General features: G+C 36.7%; 1 protein-coding gene across 7 annotated transcripts in view; it reads right to left on the reverse strand.

Moving 5' to 3' along the window:
• Positions 1–22,863, reverse strand: part of ATG10 (autophagy related 10) — a 451,299-nt gene that overhangs the window by 71,641 nt on the left and 356,795 nt on the right. For all 7 annotated transcript variants that reach the window (XR_015248272.1, XM_086697540.1, XM_025924154.2 and 4 more), the window contains one exon: positions 22,401–22,498. Coding sequence is in view for 6 of the 7 variants with exons in the window: in XM_086697540.1 (XP_086553666.1) it covers positions 22,401–22,498 (98 nt within the window). In the remaining variant the exon portion in view is untranslated. The remainder of the gene's footprint in view (positions 1–22,400; positions 22,499–22,863) is intronic.

Consider the following 22,863-nt stretch of genomic DNA (forward strand, 5'->3'; position numbering starts at 1 on the left):
AAGGGTGTTGTCTGCTGTACTAATTAAGGTTCTCCAGAGAAACAGAACAAACAGGATGTGTGTGTGTGTGTGTGTGTGTGTGTGTGTGTGTGTGTGTGCATTGAGATAGAAAGACAGATAGATAGATAGATAGATAGATAGATAGATAGATAGAGAAAAATTTATTTTAAGGAATTGGCTTACATGATTGTAGCAGGTTTGGCAAGTCCAAAATATGCAGAGCACACTATCAGCTTAGAGACCCATGGAAAAGTTGCATTTAGAATTCAAAAGCAGTCTGTTGGCAGGACTTCATCTTGCTTGGGAAAGTCAGTCTTATCCTATTAAGTCCTTCAACTGATTGAATGTGGCACATGCACATTATGGCCAGTAACCTGCTTTACTCAAAGTCTACTGATTTGTATGTGAAACTCATCTAAAAAGTATCATCACAGAAATATCTAAAATAATGTTTGACAAATACCCTGGTACCATGACCTAGTCAAGTTCACATATAAAATTAGCCACCACAACTCTCATCACGCTTATTCAACGTTATTCTGGAAGTCTTAGCCAGTGTAATATGGCAAGAGAAAGAAGAAAAAAGCATACAGGTTAGAAAGGAAAAAATAAAACCGTCTTTTTTCACAGATGACACTATTGTCAACACAGAAAAGCCTCAAAATTACAACAAAGTTCTTAGAACTAATAAGTGAATTTAGCAAGGTCTCAGGATATATGGCCAATGTATAAAAATCAACTGTATTTCTATTTCTCTATAATCGCTATGAAATTTTTAAAAATACTAATTATAATAGCATCAAAACCTGAAACATTTAGGTAAAAATTTAATAACTATATAGAAGATCTGTATGCTTAAAACTATAAAAAACACTGATGAAAGAAAGCAAACAAGACATACAAAAGTAGAGAGTTACACCTTTTCACATATTGGAAGATTCATTAAGATGCTACTTCTCCCCAAACTGAACTATATAGATCCAAAAGAATGCCAATTAAAATTCCAACTTTTGTGGGTATTGACAAGCTGGTTCTAAAATTTATATGGAAAGGCAGAGAAATGGCTGACACAGTTTTGAAAAAGAACAATGTTGAGAGACTTACACTCTGATTTTAAGACTTAATATAAAGCTACAATAAGCACGACAGTGTGGTATTGGTGAAAGGACAGAAAAATAGATCAATGGAAAAGAAAAGAAAGCCCAAAAATAGATCCACTCATATATGGCCAATTGATTTTTTACAAAAGTACAAGGTAACTCCATCAAAAAAGAATAACCTCTTAACAAATTTTGCTGGATAACTGGACATCCACATGCAAAAAATAAAATAAAATAAAATAAACCTGAACCCATACTCATACCTTACACAAAAATTAACTGAAAATGTATCACAGATAAATGTGTAAAAATTAAAGCTTTAAAATATCTAGGAAGAATCTTTGTGATCTTGGGCTAGGCAGAGTTCTTTGATACAATACTAAAAGTACAGTACAAAAATATTTTTTGATAAACTGGATTTCTTATTATTTAAAAACTTTTGCTCTTTGAGAAACACTATTAAAAGAATAAAAAGAGAAGTCACATACTGAGGAAAAGTGTCTGTACATCACATATCTGGTAAAGGACTTGTATCTAGAATATATAAAGAACTTTCAAAAACCAATAATGAGAATACAAAGCATCCACTTAAAAAAACGGGCAAAGGTTTGAAAAGATATTTCACCAAAGAAAATACAGGAATGGCAAACAAGCACATCAAAAAGATATTCAAGGGGCACCTGGGTGGCTCAGCTGGTTAAGCATCTGACTCTGAATTTTGGCTCAGGTCATGATCTTATGGTTATCGAGCCCCACATCAAGCTCCAGGCTCTGCACTGACAGCATGGAGCCTGCTTGGGATTCTCTCTCTCCTTTTCTCTCTGCTCTTTCCCCACTCATGTTCTCTTTCTCCCTCAAAATAAGCTTTAAATTTTTTTTTAAATTAAAAACAAAACAAAAAGATACTCAATACCATTAGTCATTAAGTACATGCAAAATAAACCACACTGCGATATTATTCTACACTAACTAATATAGCTAAAATCAATTTTAAAACCGACAATGCCAAATGCAAGTGAAGATGTGGAACAAGTGGAACATTCAGATTGCTAGTGAAATGCAAAATCGATCTGATACTTCAGAAAACAGCCTAGTGTTTTGTTTCTTTTTGTAAACACTCACCATATACACTAGTAATCCTACTCCTAAGTTTTATTCAAAAGAAATGAAAACTTATGTCAACAAACAAACCATGTTAATGAATGTTTATAGCAGGGTTATTCTTTTTAGAAAATTTATTATTGGAGTATAGTTGACATACAGTAGTGTTATTCTTAAATGATAAAAAGTAAAACAACCCACGATCCTTCAGCTGGTAAATTAATAAATAAAATTGTTGTGCTTTCATACAATGGAATACTATTCAGCAATAAAAAGTTAAAACGATCAATATATACATCAACATGAACGAATGTCAAAGTTGTGCTAAGTGAAAGAAACCAGACTCAAAACCCTGTACAGTATTCCCCCTCCCTTATCTGTGGGGGATACACTCCAAGACCCCCAGGGGATGCCTGAAACTACAGACAGTGTCAAACTGTATATGTCATATTTTTTCCTGTACATATATATCAATTATAAAGTTTAATTTATAAATTAGGCACAGTAAGAGATTAGCAACAATAATCAGTAATAAAATGGAATAATTATAATAATATTAAAAAGTATGATTGTGATCTCTCTCAAAGCAGAATTTTGTACTGTACTTACTTTTTTTTTTTTTTTTTTTTTTAGTATAGTTGACACACAACATTACATTAGTTTCAGGTGCACAACATAGTCATTTGCCAGGTTTATGCTGTATGCCATGCTAACCACAAGTATGCTATGCTACCATCTATCAACATACAAGCCTATTACAGTGTCATTGACTATATATCCTATGGTGTACCTTTTATTCCCGTGATCTGTTCGTTCTGTAAGTGGAAACCTGTATCTCCCTCTTACCTTCACTCATTTTGCCCATCAGCTCTCTCCTTCTCCCTTCTGGAAACCAGCAATTTGTTCTTTCTATTTACATATCTGTCTGCTTTTTGTTTGTTTATTCAATTTTTTTTTTTTTTAGATTCCACATATGAGTGATATCATAAGGTGCTGGGAAAACTGGACAGCTACATGTAAAAGAATGAAAGTGGACCACTTTCTAACTACCACACACAAAAACAAATTCAAAATGGATTAAAGACCTAAATGTTAGACCTGAAACTAAAAATTCTAGAAGGGAACACAGCCATAGCAACTTCTTTCTAGATAGGTCTCCTCAGGCAAGGGAAACAAAAGCAAAAACTAACTATTGGGACTACATCAAAATAAAAAGCTTTTGCACAGCAAAGGAAACTATTAGCAAAACAAAAAGGTGACCTATTGAATCAAAGATGTTTGCAAATGATGTATCCTATAAGGGGTTAATATCTAAAATATACAAATAACTTATACAACTTAATACCAACAAAATAAAAAATTTAAAAAATTAAGAAAATAATAATATGATTAAAAGTGAGAAGAGGATCTGAATAGATTTTTTTTCCAAAGAAGACATACAGATGGTCAACAGACACATGAAAAGATGCTCAACACACTAATCATCAGGGAAATGCAAATTGAAACTACAATGAGATATCACCTCACACCTGTCAGAATGGCTAAAATCAAAACGACAAGAAATAACAAGTGTTGGCAAAGATGTGGAGAAAAAGGAATCCTCGCACACTGGTGGTAGGAATGCAAATTAGTACAGCCATTATGAAAACATTAGGTAGGTTCCTCAGAAAATTAACAATAGAAATATCACACTTCTGATGATACAATGCTTATGTGATGAGATGAACTGAGGTGAATGACATGGGCACTGTGATGTACTGTCAGGTTACTATGACCTTCTGAGGACCTGTCAGAAGGAAGATCATCTGCTTCCAGACAAAGTTGACCAGAGATAACTGAAACCTCAGAAAGCAAGACTATGGACAAAGAGGGACTACTGTATATTGTATAAATCTATAAATGACATTCTGGGAAAGGCAAAACATAGGCACAGAGAACAAGGGTTGGGAGGGTAAAAGGGTTGACTACACAGAGAGGTGCCTGGAAGTCTGTGGCAGGAGAAGGAACTGTCAAGTATTCCGATTGCAGCAAGAGATACACATCTCCACGCATTTGTCAAAACTCACAAAACTGTACACCAAAAAAAGTCCATTTTACTATACATAAAATTTTAAAATAATTTTCCATTAGAAAAAAATAAACCAGAGAAAGATGAATAATTAAAAAGGTAGAAAAAGAGGGGCGCCTGGGTGACTCAATCGGTAAGCGTCCGACTTCGGCTCGGGTCATGACCTCACAGTTTGTGAATTCGAGTCCCGCGTCTGGCTCTGTGCTGACAGCTCAGAGCCTGGAGCCTGCTTCTGATTCTGTGTCTCATTCTCTCTCTGCCCCTCCCCCACTTGTGCTCTGTCTCACTGTCTCTCAAAAATAAATAAAAATGTAAAAAAAAAAATTTTTTTAAAAAGGTAGGAAAAGATTTATCAGACAAATACTGCCCAAAAGAAAGTTGGTGTAGGGATATTAATGCCAGGCAAAATAATTTTTGGGTGACTTTTGCCTGAAGACATACAGCTTGTAAGGGGCAGATCCAGTCTTCAGTCCAACTCTTTCTTGCTATAAAGCCTATGCTCTTTCAGTTTATCTTAATGTCTCAGATTCTTGAGTTATTAAGATTCAGTTACTAAGACTTAGGAAGTTTATTCATTAAAAAGAAAGTTGGAGATAATCCTTCACAAGCACAAAAATTTCACCATCAAATAAATGCAGTTTTCATATTTTGAGAAGAATCAGTAAATATTTTTCCAGAAAAATATTTATTTAACTAATATTGGTGATACTGTTTTTGTTTGACGTGGAAAATTTTCACTTTGTTTTCTTTTAATGATAATAGAAACTATCTATCTCTCCCACCCAAAATTTCAAAAATTTTACCAAGTTCTTTCTTAAAATTTTTTTTTCTGAAGTTGACTTTTTTTAAAGTTTATTTATATTATATTTATTTTGAGAGAGAGAGAGAGAGAGAGAGAGAGAGAGAGATTGAGAGAGAATGCCAAGCAGTCTCTGTACCATTAGTAGAGAGCCCAATGTAGGCTTAAACACCCAAACTGTGAAATCATGATCTGAGCTGAAATCAAGAGTCAGACGCACAGCTGACTGAGCCACCCAGGCGGCCCTCTGAAATTGACTTCTAAAAAATAAATCAATATTAGCATTTAGAAAAAAATCAATATTAGCATTGAAAAATCCCTGTGGCTGAGATAAATGATCAAACGAACCTGCCTGCTTTTAATTGAAACATATGCAAGAAAAACTAGGGGAAATTAGCTATGTAATATATCCATGTGAGAGCTGAATGGGCATATGTACCTGATAATGTTTGGGGCACATCATGCTCCTTACCAGAAACTAAGGTAAATTGCCATATTAAGTAAACACTTCCACTAACAAAATTAGGATGCTCAGTGTTTGGAACATTCAATATGAAAAGTCATGCAAAACAGCAATTAAATAAAGTTTCAAGCAAGTCCCCAAATCCCAGAAACCTATTCTAGTACTGTTCTCTTCTGGGATTTTTTTTTTCAATTAAAATACAATAGCTGCCCATCCTTAGAATATTGCAAAGTGAGACCAATAACCTCTCAGACCACAGAATCAGGTTGTGGAATCTCTGCTTTTGAAAGCGAATTTAAAGTTGAGGTCAAAACTATGGAAAACATGTAGAAAATGTGCATCCTAATCCTAGCCTTCTATTTTGGTTATTAAATGCAAACCTGGTTTATTTTGATCACCTATAAGTGGTCTAATTATACTTAGAATGTCTCTGAATAAAATCTAGAATTGGGCAGGTGAATTAAATGAAAACCCCAAGGGAAATACACTGTATTATCAGCTGAATCCCCTTAATCAACCTTTCCTAGGCCCATTCTTTCCCTGTCTCCCAATTTCCCTCATGTTTTCACTCTAAAAAGTGAAGTCTTCTCTTTTCCATGGACAGGGCATGTAACATCACACAGTTATTAGGACCTGGACAAAACACTCATAGATCAGGAAACAGACCTTATTTCCTGCTAAACACCACCCCTTTGCAAGAGTTCACAGGGCACTCAGACTCAGCTGAGGTCAATCACCTGAGCCCCTGAATGTGAACTTGGTATGGGTGCAAAAATAATTTTATTTATAGAGACAGACATAAAATAAGGGGACTTTGGGGTGCCTGGGTGGCTCAGCTGGTTGAGTGTCCAACTATTGATTTCAGCTCAGGTCATGATCCCAGGGTCGTGGGATCCAACCCCACATCTGGGTGTGGAGCCTGCTTAAGATTCTCTCTCTCCCTCGCTCCCTCTCTCTCTCCCTCTCCCCTCCCCCCCTCTGCCCCTCTACCGCCTCATTCTCTTTTTCTTTTTAAAAAGATAAAAATAAATCCATAAATAAATAAAATAAAGGGCCCTTAAAATTTCCAAACTATCAAACCATCACCTGGAAAGTCATCAGTGATTTTAGACAAACCTCCCATCTCAGAATGACTGGTTGGTTATGCTATACTTCAGATTTCTTTAGTCTTCATCCAATCCTGGTTGAAAAGAGTTTGGGATGGTTAGGAAGATCCTGACACATTGGTTGTTTGTGGACCAGAAGAAGAGAGAAATTTTCTTAAGTAGCATAGGGAGCCAAGACCAAAGCCAATGATGGCAAGAGAGAGCTAAGGTTTGTACACCAGGAAGATCACTCTCAAATACCAAAGTTGTGGGACAAGAGGGTGTCATCATTACAGTTACACAAGAAAATACTTGAAAACAGGCAGGAATGAGACAAAAGTAAAAGCAGACTTTGCACAAGACAAGAAGAAAGGGCATCCTGGGTGATTTTCCTGAGCTATGTTGGTCTGCAGATTGGCCATCGTATCTAAAGTACACGTGGGCTGAGTTAGCTGAAAGAAAAAAGGAGACACTACTGGCAGCTATAGAAACTGAAGATCCTCCATTTCCAAAGTTAACTGGATACATTTTTTTCCCATTATTCTAAGGGAGCTCCACACATACCCAAGGGGCCAAAAGTCTGTGCCTTGTGAAGTGGCAGGATGGACAATTAACTCAAACACTCTGATCATCTTCCTTCTGAGTCATATCATTAGATGCTAGAAGTCATTTGTTTGATAGAATGAACTCTGTAACATCCAAGGCTATGGAATCTAAGAACGATTTTTATTCAATCACTCCACAAAATGACTTCAGCAGATGCAAAGGTAGGCCTGGCCACACTGATTTCAGTTAAGACGAAAAGGCTTTTATTTTCTGAGCAACCTGCTAGAAACAATATAGGCTTACATATTCCTGACTTGACTCTCTCAAAAGACAGACCTGGCATGTCTCAAAACTAAAATTCCCCTTGTCAAGGAACAGGGCAAGGTTAGTTGCCTAGCTTTAACTTGACAATTGTTTGAATTATATCTATGCAAAATATCCTCTAGCTCAGATGTTTCTGAAAATTTTAAAGCACCAGAACACTTTTTGGAAATAAAACCTTACAATGACCCAAAAAAACCCAGAAGGTGGCATACTTTGACTGAAGTCAGGTGGCAGTTTCCAAAGATCTATCTTGTTTACTTGGCCTCTCCCACATATGGCCTCTCTTCCCCCATGCATTCTCACAAATACTGTAATATACACAGAGAATAGCCCTGAGATAACCCCATTCACACAAGGGAATTTCCAGAAGCCAGTATGAAACACAAATTAGCTGACACAATAATTTCTGGAGATCAGAGTACACAAAATGATCATGATTTGATTAAAGCTTCATCAGTAGGAGAAAGATTTGTTTTGAGATTGTTCTATAAGGTTCACACCTATAGGGACAGCTGTTTTGATCAATGGTCAAATTTGCGTCAAGTTATAGCTTAATTCTTCTAAATCGAAGTCCATGGGGAAACATCACCCACATATTCAAGAGACCAGCACTAATGATCATTTAGCCTTTCCTGGTGGCAACATTGATGTCAAACATGACTGTGAAAAATTTAAATAAAATGTGGAAAGAAGTGCATTTTGTTGATCTTTTCTATGTAGGAGATGGACTTTGAAGGATCAAAAGTGATCATTTTATAGGACTCTTAAATATATTTTCTCCTTTATCAGCTGTTTGAAATTAATTTGATTGTGGGACAACCTGCAAATCAAGTTGGGGGGAGGAAGGCTTTAGGAACCTTTTAAATGGGTTATATAAGCACTTCTGTGATCTAAGGTGTATACTGTTCTGACCGCCCTTTCATGGACTTCCCCACAGGCTGCATATTAACAAATCTAAATTTGAAAAACCTGCCTTACTGCCGTTTGAGGATTTGAGGGACAGGCCACTACGTTCTTGGTTATTAACGACTAATTGAATAAGGCTGGGGATGAGCAAGTGGATAGGGAGAAAGCCTGACAGAAAGGGTCATATTGATTAGAGGAAGCTACTTAGACATGTATTCAATTCACCTCCTTTTACCAGCAAGTGGTTTAAAAAATTGACGACAGTATCTATAGTATTCAATTTTAGATGTATTGTAGGGTATGCTAAGATATATCTATGTCTCAATAGGAAGCTGTAGGCTTAGCCACAGGTCCAATAACAACTACAGATTTTAGAATGAAGCTGCTCACACCATGGCTCAGGGAGAAGCGCTGTGGAGATGAGTTCTCACAGGCCCAGATGGGCTACTTCTGCTCTCACAGCCTTGGGACACTGCTCCCATGATGTGTCAATCCCATCACATAAAATACAGCACACTGAAATAGCTGAAGTTCTCTCCTGAGGAAGGAGAACTCTTTGAATGCTGTTTTGAATGAGAACTACAAAACTCTTTATTTAGTTGACTAAGTAAATACAACTCCTAAGTACTCTAGGCAGCTCCTTTCTCAATAAACTATCAGTTTGTGCCTGTGAATATACTGCTGTAGGAAACTTGACAACAATTATCCTATTGACTATTGCAGTGCTATATTTTACACAAATCAGAAATTATGTCCACTACTTTTCTTTTTCACAGTATTAATGGATTAATGGCAATAAGAACTCACACCCTTAGTATCAACTATATGCCAAACATTATGCTAAACAGATCACATGCATGAATTCACATAATTCTCACAACAACCCAACAAGGTAGTCCTTATAATGGTCCCCATATACAAATAATCTCCCATTCTGAAAATGAGGAAGGGGAAAAGTCTAACAATTTGTTCTTGGTCACAATGTTAATAAGTAGAACTTAAATAAGAATCCAAGTATTTCTGACTTCAGAGCCAAACTTCCAACCTGTTGAAAAAAACTATCCTCAGGTCCAGCTATACATTACTGTAGCAATCAAGGTTCAGTTGCAACAAACATCTGACTAGCTGAAACCCTCATTGGGAGGGTTGAAAAAACAAATTCTAAATGACTTTCCAAGAATAATTTCCAAATCCATACTGGAGAATTGGACACCACGGGACCTACTGCTTCTTTTCAGATCAGGAATCCGTCATTCTAGAATCACACCTCCACTCCCATGATCAGAAACTTGCCTCTACTGTGGCCATTGCCAGGGCCACACCACACCTGTTGCAATTCACACCAGCAAAATGATTGGCCATCCTCTCCCTCTTGACACACCCAAAGTTAGTGACCAATGCTGGAGCCATACAGAAAACCTCTGCAACCTGCAGTGTTTCCAACAAAGCGCAGCCTCCAACACCTCTACCTTCCAAATCCTGCACAAATGCATCTAATATGATGAACCTAAATCAAATTCAGACACCTCTCCAAAAAGGAGATGGAGAATCATGTTTCAGCTTTCCAATGTCTGCAGTACAGGAAGGGGAGAAGAGAAGCAGGATAGGGTGAATGTTGAGTTCTAATCCACAATGGCCATTACAAGTTCCAAGGATTTGGATGTCTTGTTGAGGGGTTGGCGGATTAGGGTTGCAAAATACTATATGTCTAGGAAAAGCCTCCAGAGTTTTCATCAGATTCTCACAGAGGCCCATGACCCAGAAAGGGTTCAGATCTACTTTAACATATCTTCAATATGATAACATCTTGAGAAAAAGATTAGCATTGTGGGAGAAACAAAATAGTCATTAACACATGAGCTCTCTAGGTCATAAGCTCAAATTCTGATTCTGTCATTCAGTAGATGTTTGACCTTTAGCAGGTTATCTTATGACTTTGTGCCTCAGTTTTTCCTTCTCTAAAGTTTGGAGAATAGATTCAGCCTGTTAGGAGAGTTCAGAAGATTAAGTGAAATAATATGTGTATTCAGAAGAATGCCTGGTACTTGAGAAACTCTCCATAAATGTTAGCTATTATTACTAGAATAATCTTTAGGCAAGATAAATTCTAATCGTAAAAGGTTGTATAATAGAGTTCCATTCATGCCCCACACATAAATTTATTTCCACTTTCATATGGCTTTTAGAAGAATTGAATACTTGATTTCCTGTGGCAGGAAACAGAGAGACAAGCACCCGTCCATGTGGTGATGACCTTGTTCTATTTAAAGAATACATTAATCTAGCAGCTAATTATTGCCAGGAGGAACAGTTTAAGCACAACTGTGCCAAAATCAAATTTTTCAGTTTGGAAGATGTTCTTTCGAACCTAAATGGATACTACTTTCAAAGTATTCAAAATGCTAACTTTTAATTGTTTGCAGGGCAGTGTATTGATAGTTACATCACTTGGCAGGCCCCTTCAGATATAGTTTTACTCAATTACATACAATCTTGTTAAATGGGTACAGTGGGTAACTGATAATTCTTGCTGGCAAAAATCTTGCTCTCTAAGATCCTACCTTCCATACTTAAAGGAGCAAGACTTACAAGTTTCCATGAATTCTGTTCAATCATTTGTGCAAATCTAATAGGGCTTACATAAAAATAGAAGCCTCAGCCTTGCTGGCAGGTACTCCTGTGAGCTGCCTCTGGACAGCAGAAACAGTGCTCAGTGTTGGCAAGAATGGAAGTCAGACCCTTTAGTTACGACCTTATGTCAACTTACCTAGTGTCTAAAATGTATGTGCCAGTGAATTGCAAGAAAAATTCACATTTCAGCTATTCATCAGTAACTCAGGGTTCAAGTACAAGACTCCTGTCAGAAGCCTGGTTGACATCAGATTGTACCACTTTAAGAAGAACAATTGTGACCAGTGTCAGTGAGTACTTAGGACAATTAGTTCTCTAATATACTACGGGTAGTAAGAATTAGTACACATGGGAATATTTAACAAAATCTTTAAATGTGAATACTTACTGACTCACCAATTTGACTTCTAAGGATTTATTCCAAAGAAATAATCTGACAACCACACAGATTATAAATACAAGGATGTTCACTTAGGAATTGTTTATAAGACAAACAATTGGAAAATAACTCAGTTCAAAATATAAAATAGGTTAAAATGATTATGGCATTGGCCTTAGAATTCTACATAGTTATTAAAAGGAAAATTTAGGGGTACCTGGGTTGCTCAGTTGGTTATGAGTCTGACTCTTGATATTGGCTCCGGTCATGATCTCACAGTTTGTGAGATTGAGCCCCATTTCGGGCTCTGTGCTGACAGGGCAGAGCCTGCTTGGGGTTCTCTCTTTCTATCTTCCCCTCCCCTGCTCACACATGCATGCTCTATCTCAAAATAAACAAAATCAACTTAAAAAAAGGGAAAACTTAGATGTATTTAAGTATTGACATAAAAAGATGTCTGCGATGTAAATTTCAAACACCAGGTGCATAGTATAATCTCATTTGTATTTGTGTATATTTATATATAATATATACATATATGTGAATATATATATTACATATGTATATATTTAAAATTTTTTTAATGATTATTTATTTTTGAGAGAGAGAGAAACAGAGCGCAAGCAGCAGAGGGGCAGAGAGAGATGGAGACACAGAATCCGAAGCAGACTCCAGGCTCTGAGCCATCAGCACAGAGCCTGACGCAGGGCTCAAAGTCAAGAACTGCGAGATCATGACCTGAGGTGAAGTCAGTCACTTAACCAACTGAGCACCCAGGTGCCCCCATATATATACATTAGAAAGCTATGCACTGAAAGGTTAACAATGGTACCACTGAATGTTTGAGATTATGAGTAATTTTTCATTTCTTCTTGCTATTTTGTATTTTGTTAAACATTATCAGTATGTATCACTTTTGTTAATCAGACAAAAACAGCAATTATTAAAAATGCAAGCCCAGGTGATAGCACTTTTATCTGAGGACAGTCCAAAATACATACCATGATTCACAAATTCAGAATCATACAGAATCTCTAAGATCTTTCTTTGCATCTTGTATCAATGTAGGAATAGGCAAACACAAATGCCTTTAGAAAACAGGTAGGCAAAGTAAATAAGCGTAGACAAGGTATGAAGCAATAGGGAGGGGAAGTGACCATGGTTAACTACAGAGCACATATCCAGTCCAAAGGCATTCAAATTCAAAAAAATTTCAAAGCACTCAAAAAACATCTGCAGGCTGACTCTGAACAGTAAGCTGCTAATAAGGGCCTTTGCCATATATATCCAAATGTGCAATATAGATTACTGTAACTCTCAGAATACCTCAACTTGACTTCATTCTCTCCCCATCTCCTGAAGTTGGTTTATGTGGTATCTATAAAGGAGACTAATTTTTCATATTTGTAAAATTATCTTACTAAAATTTAACACAAGAGAATTTTGTTTCTCCTGATAAACTTGTCTGCATCCTTCCATAACAGAATAAAAGCAACGGATTTAATTGGCTTTCCCTTTTTGTTACTTGTTGTTCTAGAAAACTCAGAAATCACCCTTAGCTTAGATGTTTCTGTCCCAAGCGTCTTTCCCCCTCCATCACTGAGTTCTTATTCACTTGCTTTGATGGTTATAGTATATGCATTATTATATTAGACTATATGTGTATATACCACTTGAAATACTTCTGAAATTCAGATTGGATAGAAGGAAGTAGAAATGAATTAATATACTGAAAAGATAATATTATATAATAATTGTAATGATTTGTACACCTGCTTTATATACTTTGGTATTATCCCTATTTATTGGCCAAATTTTAAACTATAAAATATACACTGCAAATAAAATATGGAGAATATAACAGTTCACATGGAAAAGAATCAGGAAAACAACAGGTGAAAAAAGAATCTGTAAAGGGTAGGAAGTGGAATAAGAAATGTGCAATAATTACATGGTAGAATATGTGTGTGCAGGCACCATGGTGTCAAAAATAAGATGAAACATGGGGTGCCTGAGTGGCTCAGTTGGTTGAGTGTCCAACTTCAGCTCAAGTCATGATCTCACGGTTTGTGAGTTCAAGCCTCACGTCGGGCTCTCTGCTGACAGCTCAGAGCCTAGAGCCTGCTTCGGATTCTGTCTCCTTCTCTCTCTGCCCCTCCTCACTTGTGCTCTGTCTCTCAAATAAATGTAAAAAAAAATTTTTTTTAAAGATGAAACAAATAGCATCTTTCTTAGGAAGCTTATACCCTTACAGGGGACTCAAAACCTACCTGTGAATATGTGTGTCTGCACAGTCCACCTGCCATCCCCCCTCCAGGTCTTGTGCCTGCCTTTCTGCTCCCCCAGGCTTCTCTATCTACCTCTAGCTGCTTCTTCCTGCCTACCCACCATTAACCTCTTTCTCAAAAACTGGAAATGAGAATACAAATGTTCCTCAAACATAAAGTTTTAGAACTAAGATGTTTATTAAAAATTAAAAATTGATGGTAATTATCAAAATGAAATGTGCTAAGATTAGTATTAAAATTAATTATAAATATTTTAAATGGCATTTTGTTTTTACATTTATGAGCTGCTCCTTTTTTAGAAAGAGAAATTTCAAGGATCAGTGAAATGCTGGCAAATTCCTTAAACAAAGTCTTATATAAAGTCAAGGCATGTGCTGAGTCAAAAGTGCAACTGTAATGGTAAAAAGCCAAGCAATATTCTGCTTAATCAGATATACATATGACAAAGTACGTTAACCAGTCTCTTGTTTTCATTGCCTAGTGAAATAAATTTCAATTTAAAGAAATAAAACCCAAATATACCAATATAAGCTGGTTATTTATAAAAAAAAAAAAAGCTTTCCTTGCTTATTTACGTGAACTCTCATTTAAATGGAATAAAACAAAACATCTTAGAAATTAATTTAGTAAGACAAGGGTCTTACATAATAAATCACACCTCCCTCAATTCTACTTAGACTATTCTGAACACTTAATTAGTGGCTAATGGCCAGAAAACTTTAAAAAGTAAAAGTTGGATGAGAAAATAATATCATACCAGTGACTAAATAGCATCTAGGATAAAGTTAAGGCTTTCTAAAAACATTTCAGGGTGTAAAATCAAAGAAAATTGTGAGAGAAATTAATTATTTAGTAAAAGATAAAGAGAACAAGGTTTCATATACTTCTTAATCTAAGGAACAAGCAAAACTTATGAAAATGTGTTTTTTACCCCACAAGAAGAAAAGCACAGTGGAGTGTAAGTGACAATGGATATTTCTGAATTGATTAAAAAAATGAATATGGAAAGTGAAGTACAGCATCAGCATTCAATAAATATTAAAAGTCACAATGCATGTGCAGACTGACAATCTAGAAATAATTACTAATAGAGACAGAGAAAAATAGCACTGTCATCATTATCTTAAGATACCAAAGAAAATGAGATACAGTGATGAAAGCATATTCTACTCTCGTAAGATAGTACAGTGTGGTAGAATCATTGAGTACTGTGAAAACACTGGAAAGTTTCTACAAAAAGTCTGCAAGCTAGACGCATTTACTACGGCACTATAAAACCTACCCACTAAAGTTACTTATGAATGTCCAGAATGAATACCTAGAAACCCAGAATCAACAAATTAGCGGCAAATTACAGAGGAAACAATCACATGGTGTCTGCAGTGCCATTTAAATAAAACTGCACCATGAAAGAGTCTGCAATGGTGCTGGCAGTGATTTTGAAGCAGCAGCAACAATCCATAAAAGGCTTCTTAATTTTCTTGTCATTTAAGAATTAAGCCACTTCCAGTGCACACAGATCCTACCAGGTGCACTAAATTGATGTCATTATGAGCCATCAGGAAATACCCACAGAGACCTGTACCAACGTCGAGAAGTTTTGTTAAACAGCTGTGTGTTATAATTGATTTGTATTATTTAAAATAGGAACAGTTAAAAGTCAGTTATCGGATGTTGTGTAAAAGAGATGCCTAAAGACTCCAGGGAGACTGAGTTCAGAAGAAAGCCAATCACTGGAACTTCACTTGAGCACTTAAGATTATTACTAGAGGAAGCACAATTAAATCATCAGTTTATCAGCCATCATTATAAATCACGAGGCAACACATCAAGCTTCATTATTTAAGACTCCTTAACCAGTGACTTCCTGCATCACCGAGAGTCAAAAGCAATCTCTTCACCAAAAGGTGTCTAAGGAGTTTTGTTTTTTATTGTGTTTTCTTTTTTTTTTTTTACCCTGAGAGATTATCATGGAAATACGATGAAAACTCACTGAAATTAATTACCATATTTTTGCATGTTTTAGACATGATGAAGTCTTCAAAATGAAATTAATGGTATTTGGGATATGTAAAATGTGCATTGCACAGGTTCCTCTTAACTCTATTTCCTGCCAATATTTAATCCAGTTCTCATATACTTATAAGGGATCACACAAGGAAACATAACGAGTTTCTTTCCAACTTTATCTACCCAATCCCATTCATTTATTTGTACTCAGCCTTCCCCAGACATGTGGGATCAAAAAACAAAGTACCTCAAAAGTTTTGGTTTCCAAACTTAAAGTACACAGTTCAGATGTTAGAAAATATGTGCAAGGAGATATGGCACAGGATGAGTTTTGTATGCAACCCTCTTTCTTAGTCTTCCCAACAACTCTTGGTAGATGCTGTCATTATCTTTAATGGAAAAATAAGACACAGAGAGTTTCTGTAATTTGCCCAAATTCATACAGCTAGTAAGAGGTGGTATTCACCCTGTCTGGCTCCAGCACCTTGATAAAGGCTCTGAAAGAAAGCAAGCCTCCTTTGCAGATGGGGGGGTAAGTCTGGGCATGAATTGCACGACATGAATGGGCAACCAGCAACAACTTTTCAAACCAAAAAGCTACTTGGGTTATATCAAAATAACTCAGGGGCCAACTTAAAGAGACTTTCAGTGGCCAAACATGAGGCAAATCAAGCAACCATAAAGATAATTACTATAATGAATTGAAATGCATAAAACATTTACATCCACAAGTCCACAAAGATACATAAGAAAAATTTCTTGGGGCGCCTGGGTGGCGCAGTCGGTTAAGCGTCCGACTTCAGCCAGGTCACGATCTCGCGGTCCGGGAGTTCGAGCCCCGCGTCAGGCTCTGGGCTGATGGCTCAGAGCCTGGAGCCTGTTTCCGATTCTGTGTCTCCCTCTCTCTCTGCCCCTCCCCCATTCATGCTCTGTCTCTGTCGCAAAAATAAATAAATGTTGAAAAAAAAAATTAAAAAAAAAAAAAAAGAAAAATTTCTTGGTCACCTTAGGATGCTAGAGAACCAGCTCATTATCTTAAATGCTAGAACATTTACCCTGCATTTTCTATACGAAACATACCTCAAGTAACTAAGCTGGTGAAGGAAACTGCTGTTATAAAGCAGTCCAGCTCATAAATAATGGATGATAGAATTAGAACATCACTATTTTGCAACCCCTAATGAGTTAATGGATCTAGGCAATAATCATGAATGGCTTCTAACAACACAAAAAAGAAAGATAACCAAACATTATGTGCCTCTTGATAGAAGTATCCAGAATCATCTATGAAGTATTCATGCCCCCAAAAACAAACCTGAATCTGATCAAGCCTCCAGGTCTAACTACAAGTTTAAGGAAAACGCAGGAAGGAACACACCAAACAACATCACAGAGATACAATCAGAAACAAAACAAAACAAAACAAAACAATAACAACAAAACAACAGACTACAAATACTACAGGACCAAAAACCTTGTTTCTCCAACAAAAATTTGTGAGGAAAAAAAGAGAGAGAGGGGAATGAGAATCTTAGTTTCAAAAGTCTTAAGGGTTGTTAAACATTTTAATTTATAAGCCTTATTTGAATCCTGATTCAAAGAAACTATAAAAAAACAATTATGAAAATTTAAGCATCAATTGCTTACTTAATATTAAGAAATTATTAATTTATTTGTGATAATAGAAATGTGGTTATGTTATTTTTAAGAGTTCTTATCTTTTTTTAAACTTTTTATTTTGAGATAACTGTAGAATCACATGTAGTCATAAGAAATGATACAAAAAGATCATTCATGGGGCACCTGGGTGGCTCAGTTGGTTAAGTGTCTGACTTCAGCTGAGGTCATGATCTCACAGTTCATGGGTTCAAGCCCCACGTTGGGCTCTGCAGTGACAGTTCAGAGTCTGGAGCCTGCTTCAGATTCTGTCTTCCTCTCTCTCTGCACCTCCCTAACTTGTTCTCCCTCTCTCTCTCAAAAATAAATAAACATTTAAAAAAAAAAGATCATTCATACCCTTCACCCAGTTCCCCAGTGGTAACATCTTACAAAACTATAGTACAATATCACAACCAAGATACTAACATTGATGCACTCAGTTACAGGATATTTCCATTGATACAAGGCTCCCTCATGTTGCCTTTTATAGCCATACCCTCTTCCTTCCCAGGAACACCTTCTTCTCTAACACCCAACAACCACAGATTCATTCTCTAATCTATAATTTTGTCACTTGAAAAATGTTAGATTAAATGGAATCATATACTATGCAACCTTTTGAGGTTGGCTTTTTGTACTGAGAATAATTCTCTGGACACTCATCCAGGTTGGTCAGCATATCAGTAATTGGTTCCTTTGTATTACCTAGTAGTATTCCCTAGTAAGGGTGTACCACTTTGTTTAATCTCCATGCTCTGAAGGACACCAGAGTTGTTTCCATTTGGGCTATTATGGATATAGCTTCTATAAATACTGGTGCAAAGCCCTTATATTTTACAGATACATACTTAAATTTTTATGGATGAGATATCATATCTAGGATTTGCTTTAAAAAATTCCAGATTGGGTAAGACACTAAAATAAATAAGATTGACCATTAGTTTTTAAATGTATTATACTATTACCTCTACTTTTGTATATGTTTATAATTTTCCATAATATAAAGTTGACAAACAAGAAACTAGTACAAAACAATTACTTATCTGACCACTTACACACACACATACATAAACACACACATCTTGAAGTAAAATTGAAGGTATACTTTCTTATATTATGACTTTTAGTCTGTGCCAAGATCACAGGAGTTCTTTACCTAAAACAGCCCACACCTATGAGTGATCATTATTGTAACATTCATTGTACCAATTTGGGCAGATCCAACCTAGGCATCTGTTAACTTACTTTCAGAAGTTCTTTATTAGGCTACAGGGTTGAGATAATAGGTAATTCGTAATATTGGACAAAAGCAGGTAAGTAATCACCATAATCAAATGTATGAGATTCATTAGTGGCTTGTCGTCAAAAGAGAGCATTCATGTCTGACATGAACAGGTCCTTATCATCAAGACAAATGCTGAGAGAACAGAAGTGTGATTACTAAAGATGAAGAGCAACAAACTATATGAGCACAATCAAGCCTTAAAATGAAGTGAAATGCATTTTATATTATGTGAGGGCTGCTTTTGTCTTTAAGCCACTCTGGAGGACAGGATATTATTATCACGTTCAGTCTGCAAGCTAATGGCTCTTTAGTATAATTCTGCAAAACGCTATTTACCATTCAGTGTCGCCAATCTTCTATCAGCTCATTCTCCCCTAGTGCTGCATCACACCATCCCCATTACCCCACTGAGGACACCCTACTTTTTCTCCAGATGGGCTTTACAAAAATGAAGACCCACTCTCTCAAACATCTCAAGCAAAAAAAAAGCATGCAAATACCAACTCATTAACAAATCTAGGATTAAAAGCCAAGACCTCCAAAGGAGATATTCATGATGACTTTCACATGTCAGGAATGCAAAGGCAACAAAAGAGTTTCCCTGGCAAGGTCTTTAAACACTGGACATGCACCGTGACAAGCAATTCTAAAGCTTAAACAAAGTTTGTTGCCAAAAGTGGGATACCTGTCCACAGATCAATCCCCATAAGACAAGTTCCAAAGGAACAACTAAATATTACAGTTGTGCCGTACTTTGGTGATACCAACCATCCCTCCCAGTAAGTGAGCCCCACGCTTGGGTGTTAATAATCAGCGCTTATTGTGATTTCATCATTACTACTATACTATGACAGGTAGGAAAAAGATGGTCTGTTAATAAGCTGTCTATCTGCCACTTAAGTATCCACAAATGAAAAGATATTAGTCAATTTCTTTAAAAACAATCCATGTACAGATTGGTTCATTTGGCTGGTTTAGCAACTTACGATTCTATCAATAGAAAGAAATCTGTTGGTAACGTGGTATTAGGAAACTAAGAAAATACAGTTGAGTCCAAAGTCTTGTTCATAGGTCACAAGTCAGAACAGAGGCACATAGAATTAAAACCCAAAATGACACAGATCACCAGGAATTGTGCTATGGTCTTGCACTGAGATTAATAACAGGGCTGCTAGTGGCAGAAAAAGGAAAAGGATAAGAATTGGGCTCAGGAACAAAACGCAAAATGGAAATTAAAAGGAACAGACAAAAAAGGCACTAAAGTGAAATACATGTGTGTTTCAGGATCTTTGTTATCTATCTTTTGCCTCTACTTTTTGCCATCTTCCTGGACTCTTGTAACCAAACATTTTCTGGGTCCTGTGGATTCTGACACTACAGTATACATTTGGAGACAGTCTGTGGTCACTAGCAGAACAATGGAAGTTGAAACTTGTAGCACTCAATACTTAAAGGTTAATCTAAAACGCTTTGCATAGGGGCATTTTGTGGCTCAGTCAGTTAAGTGTCTGACTCTTGGTTTTGGCTCAGGTCATGATCTCATGGTTCGTGAGATCAAGCCCCATGTCTGGCTCCAGGTGTGGAGCCTGCTTAGGGGATTCTCTCTCTCTCTCTCTCTCTCTCTCTCCCTCCCTCTCTCTGCCCCTCCCCCACTTGTCCACACACTCTCTCTCCCTCAAAATAACCTTTAAAAAATAAAAAAAATCAGGGCGCCTGGGTGGTTCAGTCGGTTAAGCATTCTGACTTCAGCTCAGGACATGATCTCACAGTTTGTGGGTTCGAGCCTGGCATCAGGCTCTGTGTTGACAGCTCAGAGCCTGGAGCCTGCTTTGGATTCTGTATCCCCCTCTTTCTCTGCCCCTCCCCTGCTCATGCTCTGTCTGTCTCTATCTCTCAACAATAAATAAATGGTAAAAGAAAAACAAATTAAATAAATAAAATGCTTTGCATAATAAAACACTCTTGCCAAAAATCTTTATGATTGGATTTGCTTATATAACTCTTTATCCTTCTTCATAGCAACCACCCATGCCTGGTCTACACTACTGGAATTTCAGAGGGGGTCACTTTTGTGAGCTGAAGTGGTTTCAAGAAAGAAACATGAGAGAACAAAAAGGAAATATAAAGATAGAACAAAGGCAATAGGGAAGTCTTTAAGTCTGGAAAGAATTCTAAGAACAAAGTGCACAGAATAGCTTCTGGAAAATGGAAAGCCTTGTTCAGAAGGAGCTGAGGCTATATAGAGTGGAGTAGGAGTAGAAGATCAGCTCAAAAGCGTAGGATGGAGCCAGGGGATGGCAGCCATAGAGCCCCAGTAAGGCATTTAGACCACATGGCATAGGCTTTTGGAAGCTACTGCAGGTTTACACATAGGCAAGATAAGTGCACCACGGTTAGGAGGATGTGACTAATGGTAGGAGCAGGGAGTGAAGGAGCAGACCTGAGGTTCAAGGGCTTACTAATTGTTCCAGGTGAGGCCACAGGACTAGATCTATGTGTGAGTGCAATGATGGGAAGGGAAAGGAAAGGATTAATTTCAGGGGCTGTGTACTTAAACCTAGTTTTGTCCCTAATTAAAACCTACAAAATGGTCCTTTGGAGTCACTGTCAAAGAACTACTTACAAGATACTAAGGATTCTTATGCTGATTGGGAGGTAAACTGTCGTTATTATGATCAAACACATAAGAGAGCATAAAGATTTTAATGGCTGATAAGGTCATTTTTAAAGGAGGCTTTGATTAAGCTTAACAGAGGCTGGGAAAAAATAAGATTTTTGATATAAGTAAAAATTATTTTTAAGGAGACCATGATTGGTTGCAAGGTGATGAGTATTTTTAAATTTCTAAAATAATTAACTGCTGATTTTAGCAAGGCAGTAATAATGACTTATATGATTGACAGATCTATTTTTCTCTACTTTTACAAATCTACTTTTTATATCTACTTTTGCAGATGCATTTTCTCTACTTTTTTCAGATCACTTATTGCAAACCTATTTTTTTTTTTATTTTTTTTTTCAACGTTTATTTATTTATTTTTGGGACAGAGAGAGACAGAGCATGAATGGGGGAGGGGCAGAGAGAGGGAGACACAGAATCGGAAACAGGCTCCAGGCTCCGAGCCATCAGCCCAGAGCCGACGTGGGGCTCGAACTCACGGACCGTGAGATCGTGACCTGGCTGAAGTCGGACGCTTAACCGACTGCGCCACCCAGGCGCCCCGCAAACCTATTATTAATCAAAAGTTAATTTTTTGGCAAACGTACCTATGAGTAAAACTCTGAAGCACTGTAGATGACACAAGCTAAATCATGTACTTCTTAGTGAATATGCCAACTTAGTTTCTATTCTCATTTCCTTCATACATTTTTATTGACCGCTCGCTATATGATAAGTACCGTATCAGTGCTAGGTGTACCATAAAGAGAAAGAAAACAGGGTCTGCCCACATGGGAGCACACGGTATAATGACAAAGAAAGACGTTAATATGTTTTTTAAAAACTATCCAAATATATAATTTAAAATTGTGATAAGCACTATAACGGAAAATTATAGGATGTTTTGAGAGTTTATAACAGGAAGGCTAAACCAACTCTGGATCTGAGAAGGTGTTTTAAAGGAAACTGTTTCTGAACTGAAATTTGTAAGGATATAGGGAAATGAAATAGGCAAAAAGAGTAGGGGAGAGAATACGAGAAGAAAATACGAGCAGAGGGAAAGAATGACATATAATAAAATAAAAATATTCTCTAACCTGTTGGGTAATAGTGTCCCATGGCTCCTGCAGCAGCCTTGTCTTATAGCACTCGTGGATTCCTTCCCATATGTGCTTCAGAGCTAAAGGTCTTCCATCTGCAAAAGTGCATGGTAAAGACTGTCAGTAATCCATTTGACACAACGGTGCTTGGTGTCTATCTAAAACTACTAGAAGAATATTATATTTTTAAAAAAAATCTTTGCTAGTACACATATTACTTATGTATCAAAAGAGTGCTATAGGAATTACTATTTTCTTCCTGAGGGAAATTTAAACAGTCAAGCTTCTCTCCTTTGTAAGCATCTAGCAGTTAAATTATCTGCTCATTCATTGCCTATAGGAATTCTGAAAAATAAATAAAATCCAAATGTATTTTAGAGATGACTAATAGATACAAGCATAGGAAAAAGACCAGGTAGACAGACTTCCATATTCACAAGGGTGCAGTACGAATACCTCT

The sequence above is a fragment of the Puma concolor genome, chromosome A1, assembly GCF_028749965.1.
Source record: "Puma concolor isolate L17-30 chromosome A1, mPumCon1.1.hap2, whole genome shotgun sequence".
NCBI classification, from domain to species: domain Eukaryota; kingdom Metazoa; phylum Chordata; class Mammalia; order Carnivora; family Felidae; genus Puma; species Puma concolor.